Genomic DNA, 26,732 nt, shown 5'->3' on the forward strand with positions numbered 1-26,732 from the left:
TCATGCTGAATGTTCATTCTTTTTTTCATGTAAATCTATATTTAAGCTAAAAAAAATTATTTTTTTTGTTAATACTTTTGGGTGTGTGGAACAGATTAATTTAATTTACATTATTTTTTGTGGGGAAAATGGTTTCAGTTTTTGTTGATTTCGGTTTTCGCCAGTCTGTCTGGAATGGATTAACGATGAATACTGAGGGTCCACTGAATATAAAAACAAATCCTCGTAGATATTGTACTGATAGATGGTACAGCATGTCTAATCATGCCTGCACATGTCTGCATACAGTAGGACCCCATCTTACAATGTTAATTCGTTCCATAAGAAACAATGTAAAGTGAATTGATGCATTCCTGAACCATAATACTACAGTGGAACCTCAGCTTACGAATTTAATCCGTTCCATGACCTTGTTCGTATCCCGATATGTTCATATGCTGAGTCAATTTTCCTCATTTAAATTAATTGAAATGGCATTAATCCGTTCCAGTGGAATTCCTGCTCTCAGGAGGCACGACAAAATACTTGAGTATGACGCTAATATTAATCCTACGACTTATTTATCACAATTCATCTAATTTCACCATCACTCAAGGAATACACAAGAGGTGTATCATTGTCATTGTTCAGCATTTCTTCGATGTCAGCTTCTTGTAACTCCATTAGCACACAATTAAGATGAGTAAATGAATTGTCAATGCTTAGTGCTTGGGAATGTTTATTCTGTTAGTGGGTTGGATTTGTGAAGGACCTGCCAAGTATGGGCCAACAGGCCTGCTGCAGTGTTCCTCCTTTCTTATGATGATGAGTGGAACAGTCTGCCTAGTACGGTTATTGAGGCTAAAACCTTGGATAGTTTCAAATTTGCATTGGATAAATACATGAGTGAGAGGGATTGGAAGTGAGTGGGACTTGCACATGAGTAAATAGAACTATCAAAGCTTATTGCTTGGGTAGAATTGAAAATTGAGTTGGGCAAATATTCTGTTGGTGGGATGTATTGTGAAGGACCTGCAAAGTATGGGCCAGCAGGTCTGCTGCAGTGTATTATTATTAGTAGTAGTACATATGCATTATTATAATAATTATTATTATTATTATTAATTTAGGGAACTGGAGCACAGATCCAACTCCTTAGATCAAGAGCCCCTCACCAAGGAACCTCCATTGAGGAGGAAGTTCGCATCCTGAAATTTTGTTCATATCCAGAAGCAAAAAATTGACCGAACGACTGTTCGTATCCTGAAAAATTTGTATGGTGAAGCATTCGTAAGCCGAGGTTCCACTGTATTCCATATCTAATTTGTTAGCTTTTTCCAAAAAATTATCCCATAATTTACATTCAGTACTGTTTCTTTTCACTTATACAAATAAAGGGTGAGAGATGGGTGGGAATGAGGGTTGATGGTGTGGGTTTGAAGGTGGTGTGGGCATGAAGGTGGTGTGGGCATGAAGGTGGTGTGGGCATGAAGGTGGTATATGAAGGTGTGAAGGTGATGTGGGTGTGAAGATTGTGAGAGTGTGTATAAGAGCGGGTGTGCAGTGTGAGGGAGTGTTGTATAATGCCATGTCTCAGTCCGACTGAATATATAACTAGCAGTGCTGGGCCAAGGCTTCCCACCTGGGCCCTAGCCAACCTACCCACCTCCCTTCCTCTCCAGTCTCCCACTAGTCTTCCACCTCCTGCCAACCATTGGTGTACTAACACAGCATATTTTAAATGCTATATTGAGTCTAGTTCTTTACCAAATAAATATGAATTCTCTATACATGCATAAAATTAACATAAACAAAGTTTTAATGCATTTGGTAAAAAAATAACTGAGAAAACATATAATTTATCTTTAAGAAAATAATAAATAAAGTAGCTCTGACTTCAAAAAAGAGATTCATTTTCATAAGTATTTAATGGGTTGCAAAATGTCAGTGTTGTAAATATGAAGCCACATAACTCAGAACTTCAGAGGTTGAGGCCTTACTGTGCATATATAAACCTCTTCTTCATAATCAGCAGTGTGAACAGTCACACTTAAAATGTTTGTATTTTGTATGCTTATAAACAGTGTACTTTACAGATGTGTGTGTACAATCCTTACTTGAAGGTATCCTCTGTGGGCATGCTGTCTTGTGTGATGAGGAGGTGTCGGGGTGTTTTTTTCGTGAGGTTGCCATCCTCACTGTATCCCTTTTCCAAAATGGTCGACATCGTTCTGAGAAATTTTATAAAGCTTTGAAGAAGGTTAGTTTTATTGCTTAGTTAATCTGATAAAAATGGTTACCATGTTTCTCATTCTACTTAGAAAATGAAAGGTTTTCCTCGACTGTTTTCTGTTAATGATTTGAAGGATCATATCCCACACAATCTGATCTTGGACCAAGCCCTCTAAATCTTATAGGAAATATTACAGGACTAAGAACTTTTAAGAAACACAGGAAAGTATAGACTGCCAGTTCTGCCTTTGGTATCCCTTGCACAGTTTTTTACTTTTACAGTGTGAAATTCTCATCTCATTGATAAATTAAAAGATTTACCTTCGTTGTACAGGTTTATGAGACAAAGTAAAGATCAGCAATCCTGACAGTGCAAAACATTGCTGTCTAATTACCTATTACTGATATATCTTCAGTCATCATTTGTTTTGATAGCATCCATACCAGTCACCATATATTTTAACAGTTCGTGGGATATTGGATAACTTGACTATTGATTAGGTATAATATTTGTGTAATTGTAGTATACCTAAGTAATATTTGAAAATGGTAAACATGTGCACACTTCTATGCCAACTCTTTTTGTGAGTAACAGCAGTTCAGTTCTGGCAACCAAGATCATGAATAACACTGTAATATCTTATGCAGGTCATGGATCTGTGAACCCAGCTGTGGATAACTGGCAGTAACACATGTAACTCACAGTTTGGCAGATTTGTAATTAGAACACTTACAAATATTGAGAAAGTATAGTACAACCAAATCCCCAAATGTATAGAGATGAAGTTTCTTTTCATCCCTACAGATTCAGAATACATGAATACCTTTAAATTTTGTCTATATTATATTAAAAGACTCAGATTTGAGCTCATATTTTTATTTATATTAATTTTTTAAAATCAATGATTTGCACAGTGGTAGTAATAGTGTTGCAAATAGGATTGCATCATTAAGGAATACATAGTGTTATACTTAATAATAATTACAATAAAAGTCACAATGAAATTAAGTTAATGTAAGTCCATACATGCCATAATTGCTTTATTTCACTTTTGCTTGATAATGTTTGATCAGAATGATTGAAATAATGTGTATGCAGTGTGTCCTTTTTAACATAAAAGTATTATATCAACAGGTGGAGAAGTGTTCAGAACGGTGGAAAGAGTTGAACTTTGAGAAAATTTTGGATGATATACGTCAGTTGATGCCAGCTATTTCCCCTTCTCACAGGCAAGATCAATCAAAAGAAACTAATTTGTGTATGGAGTGCATTTAGGCACCAGATTTATATTACGTTTAACCCTTAAACTTCCAATGATAACTTAATGCCAGTCACAAGACTGCTGATGTAAATTTACACCTAAATTCTAGTGTCTCCAAAATGGCCTCAATTGGCCTGGTTTAGACTACATCAGAGAAAACAGGTCTGTGCCATAGGTGTACACAGTATTAAAAATGTGTGTGCAGGGCATTGTGGGACTCAGTAAATGCCATTTGAATCTGTTTACATGTTTATAATGTTTACAGTTGTTTATTATGATTGAACAATAAATATAAGTGAAATATAATATGAAAACATAGATATAGCAATCAGATATGTCTCCCCCCCCCCCCAAAAAAAAAAAAAAAAATAGAAATAGAAAAAATTGTAAAAAAAAAAAAAAAGTTGAAACGGCAACTTCCACATAGCAAGAACTCGTGTCACCTTCAGAACTTTGTATCTCCATAAGTAATAATAAGATTTCACTTATTCTTGTCTTATTACACTTCTAAAATAAGGAAAATATTTGGGTAGGATGAAATAAAAAAAAAATAGGAATCGCTGACACTGGGGAGCACATTTATTTTAGACCTTTTGGTAATTTAACCCTTTCAAGGTCAGTGTCGTACCAGTAAGGCTTGCACGCCAGGGTTGGTGCCGTACTACTATGCGTAAATTCTAGCACTTGCAAATCTAGCGAGAGAAAGCTGGTAGGCCTACATATGAAAGAATGGGTCTGCGTGGTCAGTGTGCACAGTATAAAAAAAATCTTATAGCACACAGTGCATAATGAGAAAAAAAACTCCGACATTTTTAACAGCGACTTTGCAGTGTATTTTCATGTGGTATTTATGATTGTATCCTTGTTTTCTTGGTGTCATTTTATAGAATGGAAGACATTATGGAAATTGAGATGATTTTGATTGGTTTCACAATGAAAAAAATCTTGAAATTGAGCTCAAAGTAGCAGAAATGTTCGATTTTTGTCAATGTTCAAAAGTAAACAAATCATGCCACGCGTCCAATGCACGTCAACTAGCGAGTCTGATATTCTTTCACAAGTGCAATGATATTATTTATACCATTTTTACACTAATGCAGTAGTCTGCATAACAGTAAATCTTCTATTTTTGTGAGAATAAAAGTTCAACGTGGAAAGCAAAAGAACTGTAAGAGGGTCCTAGGGACATGACTAATGAACAGAGAAAATGCTATTTTAGTGCCAGGAATGTCTGTCTTGTTTATTCTGGACCCTAATTTGAAATTTGTGTGAAACTGGCAAAATTGCCAATTTCTGACCACTTTATTGGATAGTTGAAATCGGTAAATGGGTGGTTTCTTGCACTCATTCGATAGAAAAAATGGAGTTCTAGCGAAATAGCTATGATTTTTGTCGACTGGTGCACTGGAATTGGCCAAAAGTAGGGCTCAAAGTGGGCGAAATCTCCGATGCATAAACATCATCGAGACTGCTAAATTCACGAGAGTTTAATTCCGTAAGTTTTCCATCAAATTTCATACTTTTGGTGTCATTATGATTACCTGGAGTCGACCTGGAGAGGGTTTGGGGGGAAAAGTTTCTCTATCATTTCATAAGAAAAATATTTTTTTTTTTTTTTCCAAAAAATTTTCGACCCTGAGAACAAGTTTAGGAGAGGGCCTCTCAGCGCTGAAATGGTTAAGGGTTAAAAGTACCGTAAAAAATAATTTTGCTTAAAACATAAATATATGATATACATACTGGCTTGGCGAGCTGAAATATTTTTTTTTTTTTTTTTTTTCTCGACAAGTCGGTCGTCTCCCACCGAGGCAGGGTGACCCAAAAAAGAAAGAAAATCCCCCAAAAGAAAATACTTTCATCATCATTCAACACTTTCACCACACTCACACATTATTACTGCTTTTGCAGAGGTGCTCAGAATACAACAGCTTAGAAGCATATACGTATAAAGATACACAACATATCCCTCCAAACTGCCAATATCCCAAACCCCTCCTTTAAAGTGCAGGCATTGTACTTCCCATTTCCAGGAATCAAGTCCGACTATATGAAAATAACCGGTTTCCCTGAATCCCTTCACTAAATATTACCCTGCTCACACTCCAACAGATCGTCAGGTCCCAAGTATCATTCGTCTCCATTCACTCCTATCTAACACGCTAATGCACGCTTGCTGGAAGTCCAAGCCCCTCGCCCACAAAACCTCCTTTACCCCCTCTTTCCAACCCTTTCGAGGACGACCCCTACCCCTCTTTCCTTCCCCTATAGATTTATATGCTTTCCATGTCATTCTACTTTGATCCATTCTCTCTAAATGACCAAACCACCTCAACAACCCCTCTTCTGCCCTCTGACTAATGCTTTTATTAACTCCACACCTTCTCCTAATTTCCACACTCCGAATTTTCTGCATAATATTTACACCACACATTGCCCTTAGACAGGACATCTCCACTGCCTCCAACCGTCTCCTCGCTGCTGCATTTACCACCCAAGCTTCACATCCATATAAGAGTGTTGGTACTACTATACTTTCATACATTCCCTTCTTTGTCTCCATAGATAACGTTTTTTGACTCCACATATACCTCAACGCACCACTCACCTTTTTTCCCTCATCAATTCTATGATTAGCCTCATCCTTCATAAATCCATCCGCCGACACGTCAACTCCCAAGTATCTGAAAACATTCACTTCTTCCATACTCCTCCTCCCCAATTTGATATCCAATTTTTCTTTATCTAAATCATTTGATACCCTCATCACCTTACTCTTTTCTATGTTCACTTTCAACTTTCTACCTTTACACACATTCTCAAACTCATCCACTAACCTTTGCAATTTTTCTTTAGAATCTCCCATAAGCACAGTATCATCAGCAAAAAGTAACTGTGTCAATTCCCATTTTGAATTTGATTCCCCATAATTTAATCCCACCCCTCTCCCGAAAGCCTGTAATTGTTTTACATGATGGTAGGATTGCTGGTGTCTTTTGTCTGTCTCATAAATATGCAAGATTACAGGTACGTCTTGCTACTTCTACTTACACTTAGGTCACACTACACATACATGTACACATTTATTTATACACACTCATCTGAGTTTTCTTTGATTTTATCTTAATAGTTCTTGGTCTTATTACTTTTCCTTTTATATCCATGGGGAAGTGGAATAAGAATCTTTCCTCCGTAAGCCATGCGTGTTGTAAAAGTCAACTAAAATGCCGGGAACAATGGGCTAGTAACCCCTTTTCCTGTAAAGATTACTAAAAAGAATAAGAAGAAGAAAATTGTCAAAGTGGGAAGTCTGAATGTGCGTGGATGTTGTGCAAATGATAAGAAAGAGATGATTGTGGATGTTATGAATGAGAAGAAACTGGATGTCCTGGCTTTAAGTGAAACAAAGCTGAAAGGGGTGGGAGAGTTTCAATGGAGAGGAATAAATGGGATTAGGTCAGGGGTTTCAAATAGAGTTAGAGCTAAAGAAGGAGTAGCAATAATGTTGAAGGATAAGCTATGGCAGGAAAAGAGGGACTACAAATGTATAAATTCAAGGATTATGTGGAGTAAAATAAAGATTGGATGTGAAAAGTGGGTTATAGTAAGCGTGTATGCACCTGGAGAAGAGAGAAGTGTAGAGGAGAGAGAGAGATTCTGGGAAATGTTGAGTGAATGCGTGGGGAGTTTTGAATCAAGTGTGAGAGTAATGGTGGTTGGGGATTTCAATGCTAAAGTGGGTAAAAATGTTATGGAGGGAGTAGTAGGTAAATTTGGGGTGCCAGGGGTAAATGTAAATGGGGAGCCTTTAATTGAGCTATGTGTAGAAAGAAATTTGGTAATAAGTAATACATATTTTATGAAAAAGAGGATAAATAAATATACAAGGTATGATGTAGCACGTAATGAAAGTAGTTTGTTAGATTATGTATTGGTGGATAAAAGGTTGATGGGTAGGCTCCAGGATGTACATGTTTATAGAGGGGCAACTGATATATCGGATCATTATTTAGTTGTAGCTACAGTTAGAGTAAGAGGTAGATGGGAAAAGAGGAAGGTGGCAACAACAAGTAAGAGGGAGGTGAAAGTGTATAAACTAAGGGAGGAGGAAGTTCGGGCGAGATATAAGCGACTATTGGCAGAAAGGTGGGCTAGTGCAAAGATGAGTAGTGGGGGGGTTGAAGAGGGTTGGAATAGTTTTAAAAATGCAGTATTAGAATGTGGGGCAGAAGTTTGTGGTTATAGGAGGGTGGGGGCAGGAGGAAAGAGGAGTGATTGGTGGAATGATGAAGTAAAGGGTGTGATAAAAGAGAAAAAGGTAGCTTACGAGAGGTTTTTACAAAGCAGAAGTGTTATAAGAAGAGCAGAGTATATGGAGAGTAAAAGAAAGGTGAAGAGAGTGGTGAGAGAGTGCAAAAGGAGAGCAGATGAAAGAGTGGGAGAGGCACTGTCAAGAAATTTTAATGAAAATAAGAAAAAAATTTGGAGTGAGTTAAACAAGTTAAGAAAGCCTAGGGAAAGTATGGATTTGTCAGTTAAAAACAGAGTAGGGGAGTTAGTAGATGGGGAGAGGGAGGTATTAGGTAGATGGCGAGAATATTTTGAGGAACTTTTAAATGTTAAGGAAGAAAGGGAGGCGGTAATTTCATGCACTGGCCAGGGAGGTATACCATCTTTTAGGAGTGAAGAAGAGCAGAATGTAAGTGTGGTGGAGGTACGTGAGGCATTACGTAGAATGAAAGGGGGTAAAGCAGCTGGAACTGATGGGATCATGACAGAAATGTTAAAAGCAGGGGGGGATAAAGTGTTGGAGTGGTTGGTACTTTTGTTTAATAAATGTATGAAAGAGGGGAAGGTACCTAGGGATTGGCGGAGAGCATGTATAGTCCCTTTATATAAAGGGAAAGGGGACAAAAGAGATTGTAAAAATTATAGAGGAATAAGTTTACTGAGTATACCAGGAAAAGTATACGGTAGGGTTATAATTGAAAGAATTAGAGGTAAGACAGAATGTAGAATTGCGGACGAGCAAGGAGGCTTCAGAGTGGGTAAGGGATGTGTAGATCAAGTGTTTACATTGAAGCATATATGTGAACAGTATTTAGATAAAGGTAGGGAAGTTTTTATTGCATTTATGGATTTAGAAAAGGCATATGATAGTGTGGATAGAGGAGCAATGTGGCAGATGTTGCAAGTATATGGAATAGGTGGTAAGTTACTAAATGCTGTAAAGAGCTTTTATGAGGATAGTGAGGCTCAGGTTAGGGTGTGTAGAAGAGAGGGAGAATACTTCCCGGTAAAAGTAGGTCTTAGACAGGGATGTGTAATGTCACCATGGTTGTTTAATATATTTATAGATGGGGTTGTAAAAGAGCTGAAATATGTGGTGGTTAAATATTAAAATTATACAGATTGAGATATATAACAAAAATATATAACAAAAAGTCTTTAGAAGAGAATGAGTTCAGAAAGCATATATAACAAAAAGTCTTTAGAAGAGCATGAAAAAGATGTATGATAAATACAAATTGTGTATAAGAGCAGGAAAATAAATAAGATCTTGATTAAAATGTAAGGATAAAGGAAAAATAATGGCAGTGGACCTGCTTTGTTATCAAGACAAGATGATCAGTTGACCCAAGGAATTTATTGCAGGGAGTCTGAGATAAAAAAAAAAAATTGCAACTAGACAAAATGCATCATACAGGTCCACCATCACAAATCCGGCAATCAGTTATTCGGTTCCTTCAGTTATTCGGCACTAATTTTGGCTAGCATAATTTCAAATTTCCAGGGTCGCCGAACCAACCTGCTGGTACTGTTTGGTGGCGATACTTGCTGCATAAGTCACTCCAATTTCTTTTTCTCCATTTATTGTTATAACCTGCTTGCTTTTAGCCCTAGCCACGGTTCCAATGAATAAAAGAAATGCTTCTCATTATGTAAAGCACCGACACAGTACATTAACCATTAAAGATAAGGTGGCTTGAAAGTCACTGTCGGTTGCCATGAGCTCAGTCTCATGATGCAGAATATGCTTTATTATTACACTTATATCAACACCACAGTTTATTTGCCTATCACAATTGATCTAATATGACATAATAAACAATATAAATAACATAAAACATGTTAAATACTCCAGAATAAATAACATTTGGCATAACACCGAGCAGTTCGACGGAGGTATGAAGAGGATATTGTATATAAATACCATTCTCCTATCCCTGTCTTGGGGCTTATATTAGAGAAAACAGAGTATAGCACAGGGCTAACTGTGATATACACTCATACTGCACCATAAACCTGAAACAAAAAAGTTATTTTCTCTATATAGATTATCACACACAGCAGCATATGTGTAGAGAACCTAGGATAATCCAAAAAAGTCAACGTGGCTTACTTCTAGTACCTGAGCCCTTTTGGCTTAGCACTTCTTTTTGATTATAATAATAATTCTAGTACCTGGCTTGGGTTAGCCATATATGATTTTTGGTAAATATTCGATTCCCAGCCAGGGTAGAAACATTAGGCATGTTTCTTTACACCGGTTGTCTATGTTTACCCATCAGTAAATGGGTACCTGGGTGTTAGCCGACTGGTGTTGGTGTTATCCTGGGACACTGACCTAATTTTCTTGAAATACTCTGCATAACAAGCGACTTTCTATTTAGTAGTATGTCACTGATGTCAGCTAGGCCTGTATACCTTATACGTGTAGTAAATAAAGATATTATTATTTTTTTTTTTCAACAAGTCGGTCGTCTCCCACCGAGGCAGGGTGACCCAAAAAAGAAAGAAAATCCCCAAAAAGAAAATACTTTCATCATCATTTAACACTTTCACCACACTCACACATTATCACTGTTTTTACAGAGGTGCTCAGAATACAACAGTTTAGAAGCATATACATATAAAGATACACAACATATCCCTCCAAACTGCCAATATCCCAAACCCCTCCTTTAAAGTGCAGGCACTGTACTTCCCATCTCCAGGACTCAAGTCCGACTATATGAAAATAACCTGTTTCCCTGAATCCCTTCACTAAATATTACCCTGCTCACACTCCAACAGATCGTCAGGTCACAAGTATCATTCGTCTCCATTCACTCCTATCTAACACGCTCACGCACGCTTGCTGGAAGTCCAAGCCCCTCTCCCACAAAACCTCCTTTACCCCCTCTCTCCAACCCTTTCGAGGACGATCCCTACCCCTCCTTCCTTCCCCTATAGATTTATATGCTTTCCATGTCATTCTACTTTGATCCATTCTCTCTAAATGACCAAACCACCTCAACAACCCCTCTTCTGCCCTTTGACTAATGCTTTTATTAAAGGAGGTTTTGTGGGCGAGGGGCTTGGACTTCCAGCAGGCGTGCATGAGCGGGTTCGATAGGAGTGAATGGAGACGAATGGTATTTGGGACCTGATGATCTGTTGGAGTGTGAGCAGGGTAATATTTAGTGAAGGGATTAAGGGAAACCGGTTATTTTTATATAGCTGGACTTGAGTCCTGGAAATGGGAAGTACAATGCCTGCACTCTAAAGGAGGGTTTTTGGGATATTAACAGTTTGGAGGGATATGTTGTGTATCTTTATACGTATATGCTTCTAAACTGTTGTGTTCTGAGCACCTCTGCAAAAACAGTGATTAAGTGTGAGTGAGGTGAAAGTGTTGAATGATGATGAAAGTATTTTCTTTTTGGGGATTTTCTTTTTTTTTTTTGGGGGGGTCACCCTGCCTCGGTGGGAGACGGCCGACTTGTTGAAAAAAAAAAAAAGGAGAAAGCTGGTATGCCCATATGTGAGAGAATGGGTCTGTGTGGTCAGTGTTTACCTGGAGAGAGTTCCAGGGGTCAATGCCCCCTCGGCCCTGTCTGTGACCAGGCCTCATGGCGGATCAGGGCCTGATCAACCAGGCTGTTACTGCTGGCTGCACGCAATCCAACGTACGAGCTACAGCCTGGCTGGTCAGGTACTGACTCTAGGTGCTTGTCCAGTGCCTGCTTGAAGACAGCCAGGGGTCTGTTGGTAATCCCCCTTATGTATGCTGGGAGGCAGTTGAACAGTCTTGGGCCACTGACACTTATTGTATTGTCTCTTAACGTGCTAGTGACACCCCTGCTATTCATTGTGGGGATATTGCATCGTCTGCCGAGTCTTTTGCTTTCGTAGAGAGTGATTTTTGTGTGCAAGTTTGGTACTAGTCCCTCTAGGATTTTCGAGGTACAGTGGACCCTCAACCAATGATGGCATCGATTAACAATAAATCCGACTAGCGATACATTTTATCGCAAAAATTTTGCCTTGACTAGCGCTAAAAAACCCGACCAACGCTATTCGTTCCGTTCGAGACGCGTCCACTTTGGCCTGAGCGCGCCTCACTTGTCCCATGGGTGCCAGTGTTTACAAGCCAGCCAGCCACTGCGGTCGCTTCCAAACATACAATTGGAACATTTCATATTATCACAGCCTTTGTAGTGATTGCACCTGCAAAATAAGTCACCATGGGCCCCAAGAAAGCTTCTAGTGCCAACCCTACAGCAAAAAGGGTGAGAATTACTATGGAGATGATGAAAGAGATCATTGCTAAGTATGAGAGTGGAGTGCGTGTCTCCGAGCTGGTCAGGGTGTACACAAAACCCCAATCAACCATCGCTACTATTGTGAGCAAGAAAACGGCAATCAAGGAAGCTGTTCTTGCCAAAGGTGCAACTATGTTTTCGAAACTGAGATCGCAAGTGATAGAAGATGTTGAGAGACTCTTATTGGTGTGGATAAACGAAAAACAGATAGCATCTCTCAAGCGATCATATGTGAAAAGGCTAGGAAGTTGCATGACGATTTAATTAAAAAAATGCCAGCAACTAGTGGTGATGTGAGTGAATTTAAGGCCAGCAAAGGTTGATTTGAGAGATTTAAGAAGCGTAGTGGCATTCATAATGTGATAAGGCATGGTGAGGCTGCCAGCTTGGACCACAAAGCAGCTGAAAAATATGTGCATGAATTCAAGGAGTACATAGACAGTGAAGGACTCAAACCTGAACAAGTGTTTAATTGTGACGAAACAGGCCTGTTTTGGAAGAAAATGCCAAGCAGGACCTACATTACTCAGGAGGAAAAGGCACTCCCAGGACATAAGCCTATGAAAGACAGGCTTACTCTGTTGATGTGTTCCAATGCTAGTGGTGATTGCAAAGTGAAGTCTTTATTGGTGTATCACTCTGAAACTCCCAGAGTGTTCAGGAAAAACAATGTCCTCAAGGCTAATTTGTGTGTGGAGGGCAAACAGTAAGGCATGGGTCACTAGGGACTTTTTCTATGACTGGTTACACCATGCATTTGCCCCCACTGTGAAAAATTACCTAACTGAAAAGAAATTAGACCTTAAGTGCCTCCTGGTATTAGACAATGCTCCTGGTCATCCTTCAGACGTGGCAGTGCGACTTTCTGCGGAAATGAGCTTCATTAAGGTGAAGTTTTTGCCTCCTAATACCACTCCTCTCCTGCAGCCCATGGACCAGCAGGTCATTTCCAACTTCAAGAAACTGTACACAAAAGCTATGTTTGAAAGGTGCTTTGGAGTGACCTCAGAAACTCAACTGACTCTAAGAGAGTTTTGGAAAGATCACTTTACCATCCTCAGTTGTGTAAACATTATAGGTAAGGCTTGGGAGGAAGTGACTAAGAGGACCTTGAACTCTGCTTGGAAGAAACTGTGGCCAGAATGTGTAGACCAAAGGGATTTTGAAGGGTTTGAGGCTAACCCTGAGAATCCTATGCCAGTTGAGGAATCCATTGTGGCACTGGGGAAGTCCTTGGGGTTGGAGGTTAGTGGGGAGGATGTGGAAGAGTTGGTGGAGGAGGACAATGAAGAACTAACCACTGATGAGCTGCTAGATCATCATCTTCAGCATGAGGCCAGACCTGAGGAAACTGGTTTGGAGGAGGGGATAGAGAAATTGAAGAAGTTACCTACTTCTAAGTTTAAGGAAATCTGTGCAATGCAGCTTAAAGTGCAAACCTTTATGGATGAAAATCACCCTGACACAGCTACTGCAAGGCGTGTTGGCAACCTGTACACTGACAATGTTGTGAAACACTTTAGAAATGTCATAAAGGAGCGGAAGGTAAAGGCCTCTATGGACAGATATGTTGTGCGACAGAAGTCCAGTGACTCTCAAGCTGGTCCTAGTGGCATTAAAAGAACAAGGGAAGTAACCCCGGAAAAAGAGTTGCTACCTCAAGTCCTAATGGAAGGGGATTCCCCTTCTAAACACTAAGACGATCCACACTCTCCCCTCCTCCCATCCCATCAAACATCACCAGATCTTCAATAAAGGTAAGTGTCATGTAACTGTGCATGTCTTCTTCAGTTTGTGTGTATTAAAATTAATATTTCATGTGGTAAAATTTGTTTTTTCAATACTTTGGGGTGTCAGGAACGGATTAATTTGATTTCCATTATTTCTTATGGGGAAAATTAACTCGATTAACGATTATTTCGATTAACGATGAGCTCTCAGGAACGGATTAATATTGATGGTCGAGGGTCCACTGTATATGTAATCATGTATCTCTCCCACCTGCATTCCAGGGAGTACAGGTTCAGGAACTTCAAGAGCTCCCAGTAATTGAGGTGTTTTATCTCCGTTATGTGTGCCGTGAAGGTTCTCTGTACATTTTCTAGGTCAGCAATTTCACCTGCCTTGAAAGGTGCTGTTAGTTTGCAGCAATATTCCAGCATAGATAGAACAAGTGACCTGAAGAGTGTCATCATGGGCTTGGCATCCCTAGTTTTGAAGGTTCTCATTATCCATCCTGTCATTTTTCTAGCAGATGCGATAGATACAATGTTATGGTCCTTGAAGGTGAGATCCTCTGACATGATCACTCCCAGGTCTTTGACATGCACTGTATAAAAAAAATCTGCAGCACGCAGTGCATAATGAGAGAAAAAATACTCCGACCGTGTTTGTGGATTAATACGCTGACTTTGAGGTGTATTTTCCTATAGTTGTATTCTCGTTTTCTTGGTCTCATTTGATAGACTGGAAGACATATTACAGAAAAAGAGATGATTTTGATTAGTTTCACGATGAAAACGACCTTGAAATTGAGCTCAAAGCAGCAGAAATGTTAAATTTTTACCATTGTTCAAGAGTAAGCAAATCACACCACACGTCCTGTACACGTCAACTGGGGAGTCTAATATTCTTTTACTAGTGCACTGATATTATTTATACCATTTTTACAATAATGCAATAGTCTGCATAACAGTAAATCTTCTATTTTTTGTGTGAATAAAAAATCAAAATAGAAAGCAAGAGTAATATAAGAAGGGCCTGGAGACATGACTAATGAACAGAGGATATGTTATTTTAGTGACAAGAATATCTACATTGTTTATTCTGGACCCTATTTTGAAATTGGCATCTTTTTTAATTTGCTTGAAATTGGCCAAATTGACAATTTCTAACCACTTTATTGGGTAATTGAAATTGGTAAATGGGCACTTTCTTGTACTCGATAGAAAAAATAGAGTTCTAAAGAAATAACTATAGAGTTTTGTCAACTGGAACAATGGAATTGGCCAAAAATAGGGCTCAAAGTCGGCAAAATCACTGATGCGTATATATCGCCTAGCCTAGATTGTTAACTTCGCGGGAGCATAATCCCATACGTTTTCGATCAGATTTCGTACTTTTGGTGTTATTACCATCGGGGAAAGATTCTTTATCATTTCATTAGAATTTTTTTTTTTTTTTTTTTTTTTCCAAAAAATTTTTGACACCAGGAGACACTTCAGGATTTGGGGTTGTGACAGTCAAAGGGTTAAAAAAGGCAATTTTCTGTGTGGTAAAAGACAAAAAAAAAAAATTAGGACCAGTACTTACTGAGATATAAGACTGCAAAATTGTTTCTGGATTGTCACCTGATGGCAACATCCAGTCCTGCTGCTTGCAGAAGTGTTGCCTATATACCTTTTTTTCTCATTTTCATTTTAATTTATATAATTTTTATGTTCTGATATTTACAATTTATAATAGTTCTTGTGATTTCATAGCCAATCTTTGTTCTGACACTAATATTATGTACTGAAATAGTACTCAAATAGTAACAATCACATTGACAGGTGAACATTTTCACCTGCCTTGGTCATTTACTATTGTCTGGAAATATATACAAAGTATTTATAGGTCCCAGCAATGTTTTAGACACACTGGAGTATGAAACTCCTTGAAGAATGGTGTTATGACAAACGTCAGATAACAAGTGACAGCCAGTGATATTTGATGAATGTGTGCTCCTGGAGGGAACCTTGGCTTTATATGTTTTTACTGTATGTCTGCCAGTCTATCTGCATCTCTTTATGTCTGCCTGTGTGTGTCTGTCTTTCCATCTGCTTGTCTCTGTCTCAGGGAGTGGCTGGTAAACCTGTTGGTTTTTGGTTTATGAGCCCTTCGCTGATTGCTGAGCAAGTGACACTACTATTACTTACTTTATATTATGTATAATAACTGTATGTTGTGTATCTTTGTGTGTATGCTTCTAGACTGTTGTATTCTGAGCACCTCTGCAAAAACAGTGATAATGTGCGAGTGTGGTGAAAGTGTTGAATGATGATGAAAGTATTTTCTTTTTGGGGATTTTCTTTCTTTTTTTGGGTCACCCTGCCTCGGTGGGAGACGGCCGACTTGTTGAAAAAAAAAAAAAAAAAACTGAGGTGTACATGTGAGAGACAGAGATATAGACAGACAGAGACAGCCAAAGCCAGCCAACCAGCCGAATACATATTCATATTCATATATATATTCACATACAGTGGACCCCTGAGTTTCGTGATTAATCCGTTCCAGAGAGCCTGCCGAAAGTCGAAATTCACGAAACTTGAAACCATTTTCCCCATAAGAAATAATGGAAATAAAATTAATCCATTCCAGACACCCAAAAATATTAAAATAAAGTTTTTTTTTTTTTTCAAATTAAATAAAGATTTACATATTGAAAACAATCAGAAATCAATCAAGTACATGCATATAAAAAATAATAATATTACACTTACTTTTACTGAAGACTTCTGGGTGGATGGAAGATGGGAGGAGGGGATAGGAGGAAGGTGTACACTATTGTTTGGAAGGAGAATCTCCTTCCATTAGGACTTTAGGTAGCAAGTCCTTATCTGGGGTTACTTCCCTTCTTTTAATGCCACTGGGAACAACTTGAGAGTCACTGGACCCCTGTTGCACAAAACATCTGTCCAGAGAGGTCTGTTTCTGGCATTTCTTTATGATTTGCCTGAAGTGGGACAAGGTTTTGTCATTGAACATGTTGCAGATATGGCTTGTTTCAGCTTGGCCAGGGCAATACTTTTCAACAAAACTTTGCAACTCATTCCACTTTGAACACATGTCCTTAATCACCGAAGAAGGCACCTCCTTCACTCTCTTTTCCTCCTCCTCTGAAGCAAGTTCCTCAGCTGTGGTCTGATGCTGTTCCAGTTGAAACTCTTGCAGTTCGTCAGTGGTTAGCTCTTCCCTGTGGTCCTCCACCAACTCTTCCACATCCCTGTCACTCACCTCGAACATGGTGGACTTGCCCAATGCCACAACACCTTCCACAACAGGCAGAGGGTCGGCATGGTCAGGGTCTTCCTCAAACCTTTCAAAATCACTCTGGATCGTGTTTTTCACTTTCTTTACGAAAGGGCTTGCACTAGCTTTGCTTGGGCCCATGGTGACTTATTTAGCAGTTGCAATCACAAAAAAAAACAATGGATTATTACGTATGAACCTGCGGGGTGATGGTCACGTGTTGGTAAACAATGGCACACTGAGCGTGAATGGCATGGGAGACTGGCTTTGTGTACGCGGTGACGGGCAGACGGGTACCGGACGGTCGCTGAATCACGAGTCTAATCACGAAACTCGAGGCCAAATTTTGCTGAGAAAACTTGCCGAAAGTCGAATTTCACGAAAGCCAATGCTGCTGAAACTCGGGGGTCCACTGTATTTTATTTGGACACGATACATAGTTGTACAATGAATTATAGTAGTTGGGTGAACATGCCAAAAGCCCCTTGTATGCAGAGCATTATGGGCAGGCTTAAAATTAACTTAAAATTAACAAGCAATGAAAGGTTCAGTGTTAAAAATTACAGTAAACAATTTACAATATGAAGTACAATTGAGTATTTGAAACAGTGAAATTTGAACATATCAATACTGAAGCATTATAGTTGTACAAATTTGTCACATTACAGTGTATAACACAAGATGATCAATTTGCTATATGTTGTCTTGAATTTTCAAGATTTAAGTATGTAATTGGGAGAATTATTGGTAATGTTAAATATTGAGTGCTGATTACTTAGTCCTGGGCAAGTTAGTGGTTTTTTTTTAGAAGAATCTTAAATTGATTTTCAGGCCTGGTTACTTTAGTATGTTCTGGTAATGAATTCCAGATTTTGGGGCCCTTTATGTGCATAGAGTTTTTACAGTGTGATATGGACACGGGGTACATCAAAAAGAGATCTGTGTCTTGTGTTATGGTTGTGTGTCCTGTTAAGGTTGGTGAGAAGTTTGAGTGGGGGGTTTATGTTTGCATGTATTGTTCTATGTATGTAGTAGGCACATGAATAAGTGTAGATGTTCTTTATGGTGAGCAAATTTAGACTTTTGAATAGAGGTGGAGTATGCTGTTGCGAGTGGGAATTTGTTATCATTCTGATTGCAGCCTTTTGCTGGGTTATTAGTGGCCTTAGGTGATTTGATGATGTTGACCCCCATGCACAAATTCCATATGTGAGATAAGGGTAGATGAGTGAGTGATACAGTACAAGGAGAGCTGATTGTGGAACATAGTACTGTATCTTTGATAGTATGCCTACTGTCTTAGAGATTTTCTTGGAAATTTGTTGTATATGTGTGGAATTTGAGGCTGCTGTATAGGTGGATTCCTAGGAATTTTCCCTCTGTGAGTTGTGTGATGGGTGATCCATTTAGTGTTATGTTAAGTGGAATATTTGCAGCTCTGGTTCCAAACTGAATGAAATAGGTTTTGTTAATATTTAGGGTAAGTTTATTCGCCATCATCCAGGTAGATATTTTCTGCAATTCAGCATTGACAGTGTTGGCGAGTATGGCTGGGTTTGGGTGTGAGAAGACATACGTAGTGTCATCTGCAAATAATATGGGTTTGAGTAGCTGTGATGTATTCGGTAGGTCATCGATGTTGATGAGAAAGAGGAGTGGTCCTAGGACACTTCCCTTTGGGACTCCTACTGTGATTGGTTGTGTGGAAGAGTTTGCACCATTTGCGTACACGTATTGGCTTCTGTTACTAAGGTATGACTTTAGGTAATTAAGGGAATGGCCTCTTATACCATAGTGAGTTAATTTAGTGTGCAGCAATTCATGGTCGACTGTATCAAAAGCTTTACATAAGTCAATGAAAATTCCCAGTGGGACTTCTTTCTTCTCGATGTATATTAGCTCCAGCATTTGTATAACAGCATCATTTGTGCTTTTATTATTCCTGAATCCAAACTGAAAGGGATTTAGTATGTTGTATGAGGTGGGGTAGGAATAGATCTGTCTATGAATTAATTTTTCAAAGATTTTAGAGAGTAGTGGTAAGTTAGAAATTGGTCTATAGTTATTCGAGTTGGCTTGATCACCTCCTTTGTGGATTGGGGTAACCCTCGCTATTTTGAGAATTGCTGGGAAAGTGGAGGATTCAATGGATTTGTTAAAGAGTGTTGCAGTAATTGGTGACAGTATTTTCGAAGCTTTTTTTGTACATAAAAGCAGACAAGTTGTTTGTCTCCTGCCTTGTTCTTAAGGGTGTTGATGATGAGCGAGACCTCTGTTGGGTTGGTTGGAGCTAGGAATAGTGTATGCGGATAGGTGCCTGTGAGGTAGTCTGATGGATGGATATTTGAGCTTGGGATTCTGCTTGCTAGATTCTTTCCTATGGTGGAGAAGAAAACATTGAGTCTGTTCACTGTTTCAGTTGGTGGGAGTAGGGGCTCGTCTGATTTGTTAATTTGATTATTTTGTTTTTGGAGATCCTTTTAGTTCCTAGAATTTCAGATAGGGTTTTCCAGGTCTTTTTTATGTCACATTTGATGTTTTGTAATCTGTTTTCATAATACGATTTTTTAGACTTTATCAGGCTGGTATGGGCTGACGAGTAATATTGAGACTGGTCTCTAGTTATTTCACCTTTTCTGTACTGTTTTTCATATTGGTGCTTTGTGTTAATGGATTTGAGGATGGTGGGTGTTAGCCAGGGACTATTTAGTCTCTTTGCTGTGAGCTGTTTAGTTTTTTTTATGGCAATGCTTGTTATAGAGGTAGTGTGTTCTTTTTATAAAATTAATACATTCATTAGTGTCTGTATATGTCTCAAGCTCATTATGCCAGTAAACATTATTCATAGCTACTATAAAGTTATTTACAGCTGTTTTGTTATGCAGTCTGAAGGTAACCTTAGTAGTGTCTTGGGGCAGTTTACCTAGGTTGGTTATGAGAAAGGTAGGGTAGTGGTCTGTGGTGTTGTCTGTGATTATGCCTGCTTTTAAAGGGGATATGGTGTTAGTCCAGATGTGGTCCAATAAAGAGATACTATTCTGGGAGATTCTTGTAGGTTTTGATATTGTTGGTAGTAACAAGCAGTTGCTCATAGTGTTTGTGAATTCAGTTACTTGTGGGTCCTGGTCATGTAGTAGATTTATGTCGAAATCTTCTGTTAGTACAGTGGAACCTCAAAAATCGAACTTAATCCATTCCAGGAGCTAGTTCTAAATTTGAAAAGTCTGAAATTCGAAGCAATATTTCCCATAAGAAATAATGGAAATACAATTAATCCGTTCCAGAAACCCAAAAATATTCACACAAAAAATACATTTTATAGAGATTAATTACAGTTTTACATACAACAAATACTATAGTTTTTAATTATATTGTATATAGTAATACATATAAAATAACATTTTTACTTACCTTTATTGAAGATTGGTGATGGCATCTGGAAGATAGGGAGGAGGAGAGAGGGAGTTGGGGTTAGTGTTTGGAAGGAGAATCCCTCTCCATGAGGACTTCAGGTAAAGCCCTCTCTGGGGTTACTTCCCTTCTGTCTTTTAATGTCACTAGGACCAGCTTGAGAGTCACTGGACCCCTGTCTCACAAAATAACTGTCCACAGTCCTCTGTTTCTGGTGCCTCTTTAACATTTCCCTAAAATGGGACATGGTTCTGTCACTGAACTTGTTGCAAAGATGGCTTGTTTCAGCTTGCTCAGGGTGGTACTTCTGCACAAACATTTGGACATCATTCCACTTGGCACAAATCTCCTTAATCTTTGAAGAAGGCACCTCATCCACACTCCCTATATTAACACCTTTTGCAACATCAGCTTCCTTGATTTATTCTTTCTTTGACAGGATAGAACCGATGGTCGACTTGTTTTTCCCATATATCCTGGCAAGCTCAACAAGTCTCACACCACTCTCATACTTCGGTATTATTTCCTTCTTCACATCTATGGTGTTTCTCACTTTCTTTACCACAGGGGTACCACTAGCAAGTTTCTTTGGGCCCATGACAGCATATTTCACAGTCCCACAAGTATTAAACACAACGAAATAATCGTAAAATGCGTGAATGAGAGCGCAGGTTAGTGTTCACTCAAGCATAAACAAAGCTAGACTGCTCACGGCGCCTGTGTGGGGACGAGGACAGAGCGGGTGGCAGACAGGTCCCGTACCCGGCGGTCTGAAAATAGGGGCGCGTTCGATAATAGGGACATAGTTTGTCCGAAAAAATGGTCTTATTTTCGAAACGTTCGATATGTGATAGGTTCGATTTTTGAGGTTCCACTGTAGTAGTAGTATGTTATAATTATTATTAATTTAGGGAACTGGAGCACAGATCCAATTCCCTAGATCAAGAGCCTCTCACCACGTACACACTATTACTAATAATAATTATTATAACAATAATACAGTAAGGCCCCACTTTACGGCGTTCCTCTAATATGGCGATTTCAAATTATGACCAAAATTTGCTATACGGCAAGCAGTTTTTCAAATATGGCGCCCCCCACCCAGTTTGTTTACATTTTCTGTGACCACATCTATTATGTCGGGTAACTTTCCAAAATTTCAAGTGTTTTAAAGTTGCTGCATATTTTACATGTTATTATTTTTTTATTATCACACTGGCCGATTCCCACCAAGGCAGGGTGGCCCGAAAAAGAAAAACTTTCACCATCATTCACTCCATCACTGTCTTGCCAGAAGGGTGCTTTACACTACAGTTTTTAAACTGCAACATTAACACCCCTCCTTCAGAGTGCAGGCACTGTACTTCCCATCTCCAGGACTCAAGTCCGGCCTGCCGGTTTCCCTGAACCCCTTCATAAATGTTACTTTGCTCACACTCCAACAGCACGTCAAGTATTAAAAACCATTTGTCTCCATTCACTCCTATCAAACAGGCTCACGCATGCCTGCTGGAAGTCCAAGCCCCTCACATACAAAACCTCCTTTACCCCCTCCCTCCAACCTTTCCTAGGCCGACCCCTACCCCGCCTTCCTTCCACTACAGACTGATACACTCTTGAAGTCACACTGTTTTGCTCCATTCTCTCTATATGTCTGAACCACCTCAACAACCCTTCCTCAGCCCTCTGGACAACAGTTTTGGTAATCCCGCACCTCCTCCTAACTTCCAAACTACGAATTCTCTGCATTGTATTCACACCACACATTGCCCTCAGACATGACATCTCCACTGCCTCCAGCCTTCTCCTCGCTGCAACATTCATCACCCATGCTTCACACCCATATAAGAGCGTTGGTAAAACTATACTCTCATACATTCCCCTCTTTGATTCCAAGGACAAAGTTCTTTGTCTCCACAGACTCCTAAGTGCACCACTCACCCTTTTCCCCTCATCAATTCTATGATTCACCTCATCTTTCATAGACCCATCCGCTGACAAGTCCACTCCCAAATACCTGAATACATTCACCTCCTCCATTCTCTCTCCCTCCAATCTGATATCCAATCTTTCATCAACTAATCTTTTTGTTATCCTCATAACCTTACTCTTTCCTGTATTCACTTTTAATTTTCTTCTTTTGCACACCCTACCAAATTCATCCACCAATCTCTGCAACTTCTCTTCAGAATCTCCCAAGAGCACAGTGTCATCAGCAAAGAGCAACTGTGACAACTCCCACTTTATGTGTGATTTGTTATCTTTTAACTCCACGCCTCTTGCCAAGACCCTCGCATTTACTTCTCTTACAACCCCATCTATAAATATATTAAACAACCACGGTGACATCACACATCCTTGTCTAAGGCCTACTTTTACTGGGAAATAATTTCCCTCTTTCCTACATACTCTAACTTGAGCCTCACTATCCTCGTAAAAACTCTTCACTGCTTTCAGTAACCCACCTCCTACACCATACACCTGCAACATCTGCCACATTGCCACCCTATCCACCCTGTCATACGCCTTTTCCAAATCCATAAATGCCACAAAGACCTCTTTAGCCTTATTTAAATACTGTTCACTTATATGTTTTACTGTAAACACCTGGTCCACACACCCCCTGCCTTTCCTAAAGCCTCCTTGTTCATCTGCTATCCTATTCTCTGTCTTACTCTTAATTCTTACAATAATAACTCTACCATACACTTTACCAGGTATACTCAACAGACTTATCCCCCTATAATTTTTGCACTCTCTTTTGTCCCCTTTGCCTTTATACAAAGGAACTATGCATGCTCTCTGCCAATCCCTAGGTACCTTACCCTCTTCCATACATTTATTAAATAATTGCACCAACCACACCTGCTTTTAACGTTTCTATCTTTATCCCATCAATCCCTGCTGCCTTACCCCCTTTCATTTTACCTACTGCCTCACGAACTTCCCCCACACAACTGGATCTTCCTCACTCCTAAAAGATGTTATTCCTCCTTGCTCTATACACGAAATCACAGCTTCCCTATCTTCATCAACATTTAACAATTCCTCAAAATATTCCCTCCATCTTCCCAATACCTCTAACTCTCCATTTAATAACTCTCCTCTCCTATTTTTAACTGACAAATCCATTTGTTCTCTAGGCTTCCTTAACTTGTTAATCTCACTCCAAAACTTTTTCTTATTTTCAACAAAATTTGTTGATAACATCTCACCCATTCTCTCATTTGCTCTCTTTTTACATTGCTTCACCACTCTCTTAACCTCTCTTTTTCTCCATATACTCTTCCCTCCTTGCATCACTTCTACTTTGTAAAAACTTCTCATATGCTAACTTTTTCTCCCTAATTACTCTCTTTACATCATCATTCCACCAATCGCTCCTCTTCCCTCCCGCACCCACTTTCCTGTAACCACAAACTTCTGCTGAACACTCTAACACTACATTTTTAAACCTTCCCCATACCTCTTCGACCCCGTTGCCTATGTTCTCATTAGCCCATCTATCCTCCAATAACTGTTTATATCTTACCCTAACTGCCTCCTCTTTTAGTTTATAAACCTTCACCTCTCTCTTCCCTGATGCTTCTATTCTCCTTGTATCCCATCTACCTTTTACTCTCAGTGCAGCTACAACTAGAAAGTGATCCGATATATCTGTGGCCCCTCTTTAAACATGTATATCCTTAAGTCTACTCAACAGTCTTTTATCTACCAATACATAATCCAACAAACTACTGTCATTTCACCCTACATCATATCTTGTATACTTATTTATCCTCTTTTTCTTAAAATATGTATTACCTATAACTAAACCCCTTTCTATACAAAGTTCAATCAAAGGGCTCCCATTATCATTTACACCTGGCACCCCAAACTTACCTACCATACCCTCTCTAAAAGTTTCTCCTATTTTAGCATTCAGGTCCCCTACCACAATTACTCTCTCACTTGGTTCAAAGGCTCCTATACATTCACTTAACATCTCCCAAAATCTCTCTCTCTCCTCTACATTCCTCTCTTCTCCAGGTGCATACACACTTATTATGACCCACTTTTTGCATCCAACCTTTACTTTAATCCACATAATTCTTGAATTTACACATTCATATTCTCTCTTCTCCTTCCATAACTGATCCTTCAACATTACTGCTACCCCTTCCTTTGCTCTAACTCTCTCAGATACTCCAGATTTAATCCCATTTATTTCCCCCCACCGAAACTCCTCTACCCCCTTCAGCTTTGTTTCGCTTAGGGCCAGGACATCCAACTTCTTTTCATTCACAACATCAGCAATCATCTGTTTCTTGTCATCCGCACTACATCCATGCACATTCAAGCATCCCAGTTTTATAAAGTTTTTCTTCTTCTCTTTTGTAGTAAATGTCTACAGGAGAAGGGGTTACTAGCCCATTGCTCCCGGCATTTTAGTCGCCTCATACGACACGCATGGCTTATGGAGGAAAGATTCTTTTCCACTTCCCCATGGACAATAGAAGAAATAAAGAAGAACAAGAGCTATTTAGAAAAAGGAGAAAAAACCTAGATGTATGTATATATATGTGCATGTGCGTGTCTGTGAAGTGTGACCAAAGTGTAAGTAGGAGTAGCAAGATATCCCTGTTATCTAGCGTGTTTGAGACAGAAAAAGAAACCAGCAATCCTACCATCATGCAAAACAGTTACAGGTTTCTGTTTCACAGTCATCTGGCAGGACGGTAGTACTTCCCTGGGTGGTTGCTGTCTACCAACCTACTACCTATGTACTCTGATAATTATACTTATGTGTACCTGTACCTAAATATACTTACTCACTGTGCTGGTGTGCAGGTACACATTAAAATCGCTAAGTCTCTTCTCTACTCACGACACCAATACTACATAATAATAATCACTCTTGGGCACACTAAATGTCTTATTTTACATCATTATAGGCATTTTCATTAATCCAGCTATGATATTTTCCTCAAAATTATATAGGAAACCCATTACATAGCATATAAACATGATACATACACTCACAGAATAAAAATTGATGTAAATGTGAGATTTGTTTACAAAGCAGCTGTGTAGGTAGTGTCGGAAGAATTACGTTTTCTCTAGTCAAACTGGGGGATAACTGTAGAAAAATATTCTTTTCGTATGCCTTTACTCCATATATAGCAATTCACTACCCTTGTGGGTTTAGTGCTTTTTATAATAATAATAATATTAATAATAATAATAATAATAATATTATTAATAATAATAATATTATTATTATTATTATTGTTATTATTATTATTATTATTATTATTACTATCTTCATTCACTCTAAAAATGGTGTGTTGCTGTTTGTTTATTCTGAACTAACTTGTACACAATGTAAGAGTATTTGTATTGTGAGGTAATTATTATTGTAATAAAAAAATATTGAGGTAAATGTTTTACAAACTCTTACAAATGGACGTGAATGAACTAAAAGTAGACACGCATTTATTTCGCCTGACCAAGTGATCGTCCACTACCTGTTCAGTTTGTGTTCTTACATAGTCTCAACTCTGTATCTCGTTCTCTCTCTCGTTTACTCTTTCGCTAACTAGTTGGCTCTCATTGACGATGGCGTCTGTTAGCTGTGATAAAAAGAGAAGCCGTAAGCCTCTTGCTTTAAGTGCCAAGTTAGAGGATGATGGTGTGCCAGTCTGATTTTATTCAATAAACACCCTGCCACTCACCTCTCACACATTAATATTAATATTTTAAGGTAAGTAATAAGTGTACTCTGTGTGTATCTTACCTTTTATTGTGTTTTTAATGCCTATTTCTATTGCTAACTTAATATAAATTAGTGTAAACTTGTCTGGCATTTATTGCATATTTTGTGTGTGCTTTGATGGTAATACTTGTGGAGCTGTGATGTAGCCGGGTGGAGGGACAACATTACGTTTTCTCTGCTCATCCATCAGAAAAAACGTGTATGAATCTGCGTTTGGCCCAGCCACTCCCTCACTCCGCTTTTGTTTACAATTTTCGGCATGAATTATTCATTACTTCTACCTTCGTTTATGATGGCATCTAAAGGTGGTTGTTACAAATTATTAAATTCAGTGAACAAGGCATGTTGATGTTAATAATATGGCTCTGGGCCACAGTGTGGGTAGCCGGTAGGTGTAGCCCAGGCGGGCTACACCTACTGGCTACCTACACTGACTTCCTACAAATAAATACTACTCACCTCTCTTCCTATATTAAGACTACACATATTTTATGGTAA

At 38.9% G+C, this 26,732-nt stretch overlaps 2 protein-coding genes across 3 annotated transcripts in view; one reads left to right on the forward strand and one right to left on the reverse strand.

Moving 5' to 3' along the window:
- LOC128684154 (uncharacterized) overlaps nucleotides 1-26,732 on the forward strand; it is a 94,130-nt gene that overhangs the window by 30,069 nt on the left and 37,329 nt on the right. The window contains exons 2-3 of one of the 2 annotated variants that reach the window (XM_070095343.1): nucleotides 2,076-2,239; nucleotides 3,347-3,441. In XM_070095343.1, coding sequence (XP_069951444.1) covers nucleotides 2,076-2,239; nucleotides 3,347-3,441 — 259 coding nt within the window. The remainder of the gene's footprint in view (nucleotides 1-2,075; nucleotides 2,240-3,346; nucleotides 3,442-26,732) is intronic. The other variant, XM_070095349.1, reaches the window with a different exon arrangement.
- Nucleotides 15,302-26,732, reverse strand: part of LOC128684152 (zinc finger protein 271-like) — a 79,803-nt gene continuing 68,372 nt past the window's right edge. The window contains exon 3 of the transcript XR_011393340.1: nucleotides 15,302-16,195. The gene's annotated coding sequence lies outside the window, so the exon portion shown is untranslated. The remainder of the gene's footprint in view (nucleotides 16,196-26,732) is intronic.

The sequence above is a fragment of the Cherax quadricarinatus genome, chromosome 4, assembly GCF_038502225.1.
Source record: "Cherax quadricarinatus isolate ZL_2023a chromosome 4, ASM3850222v1, whole genome shotgun sequence".
NCBI classification, from domain to species: Eukaryota; Metazoa; Arthropoda; class Malacostraca; order Decapoda; family Parastacidae; genus Cherax; species Cherax quadricarinatus.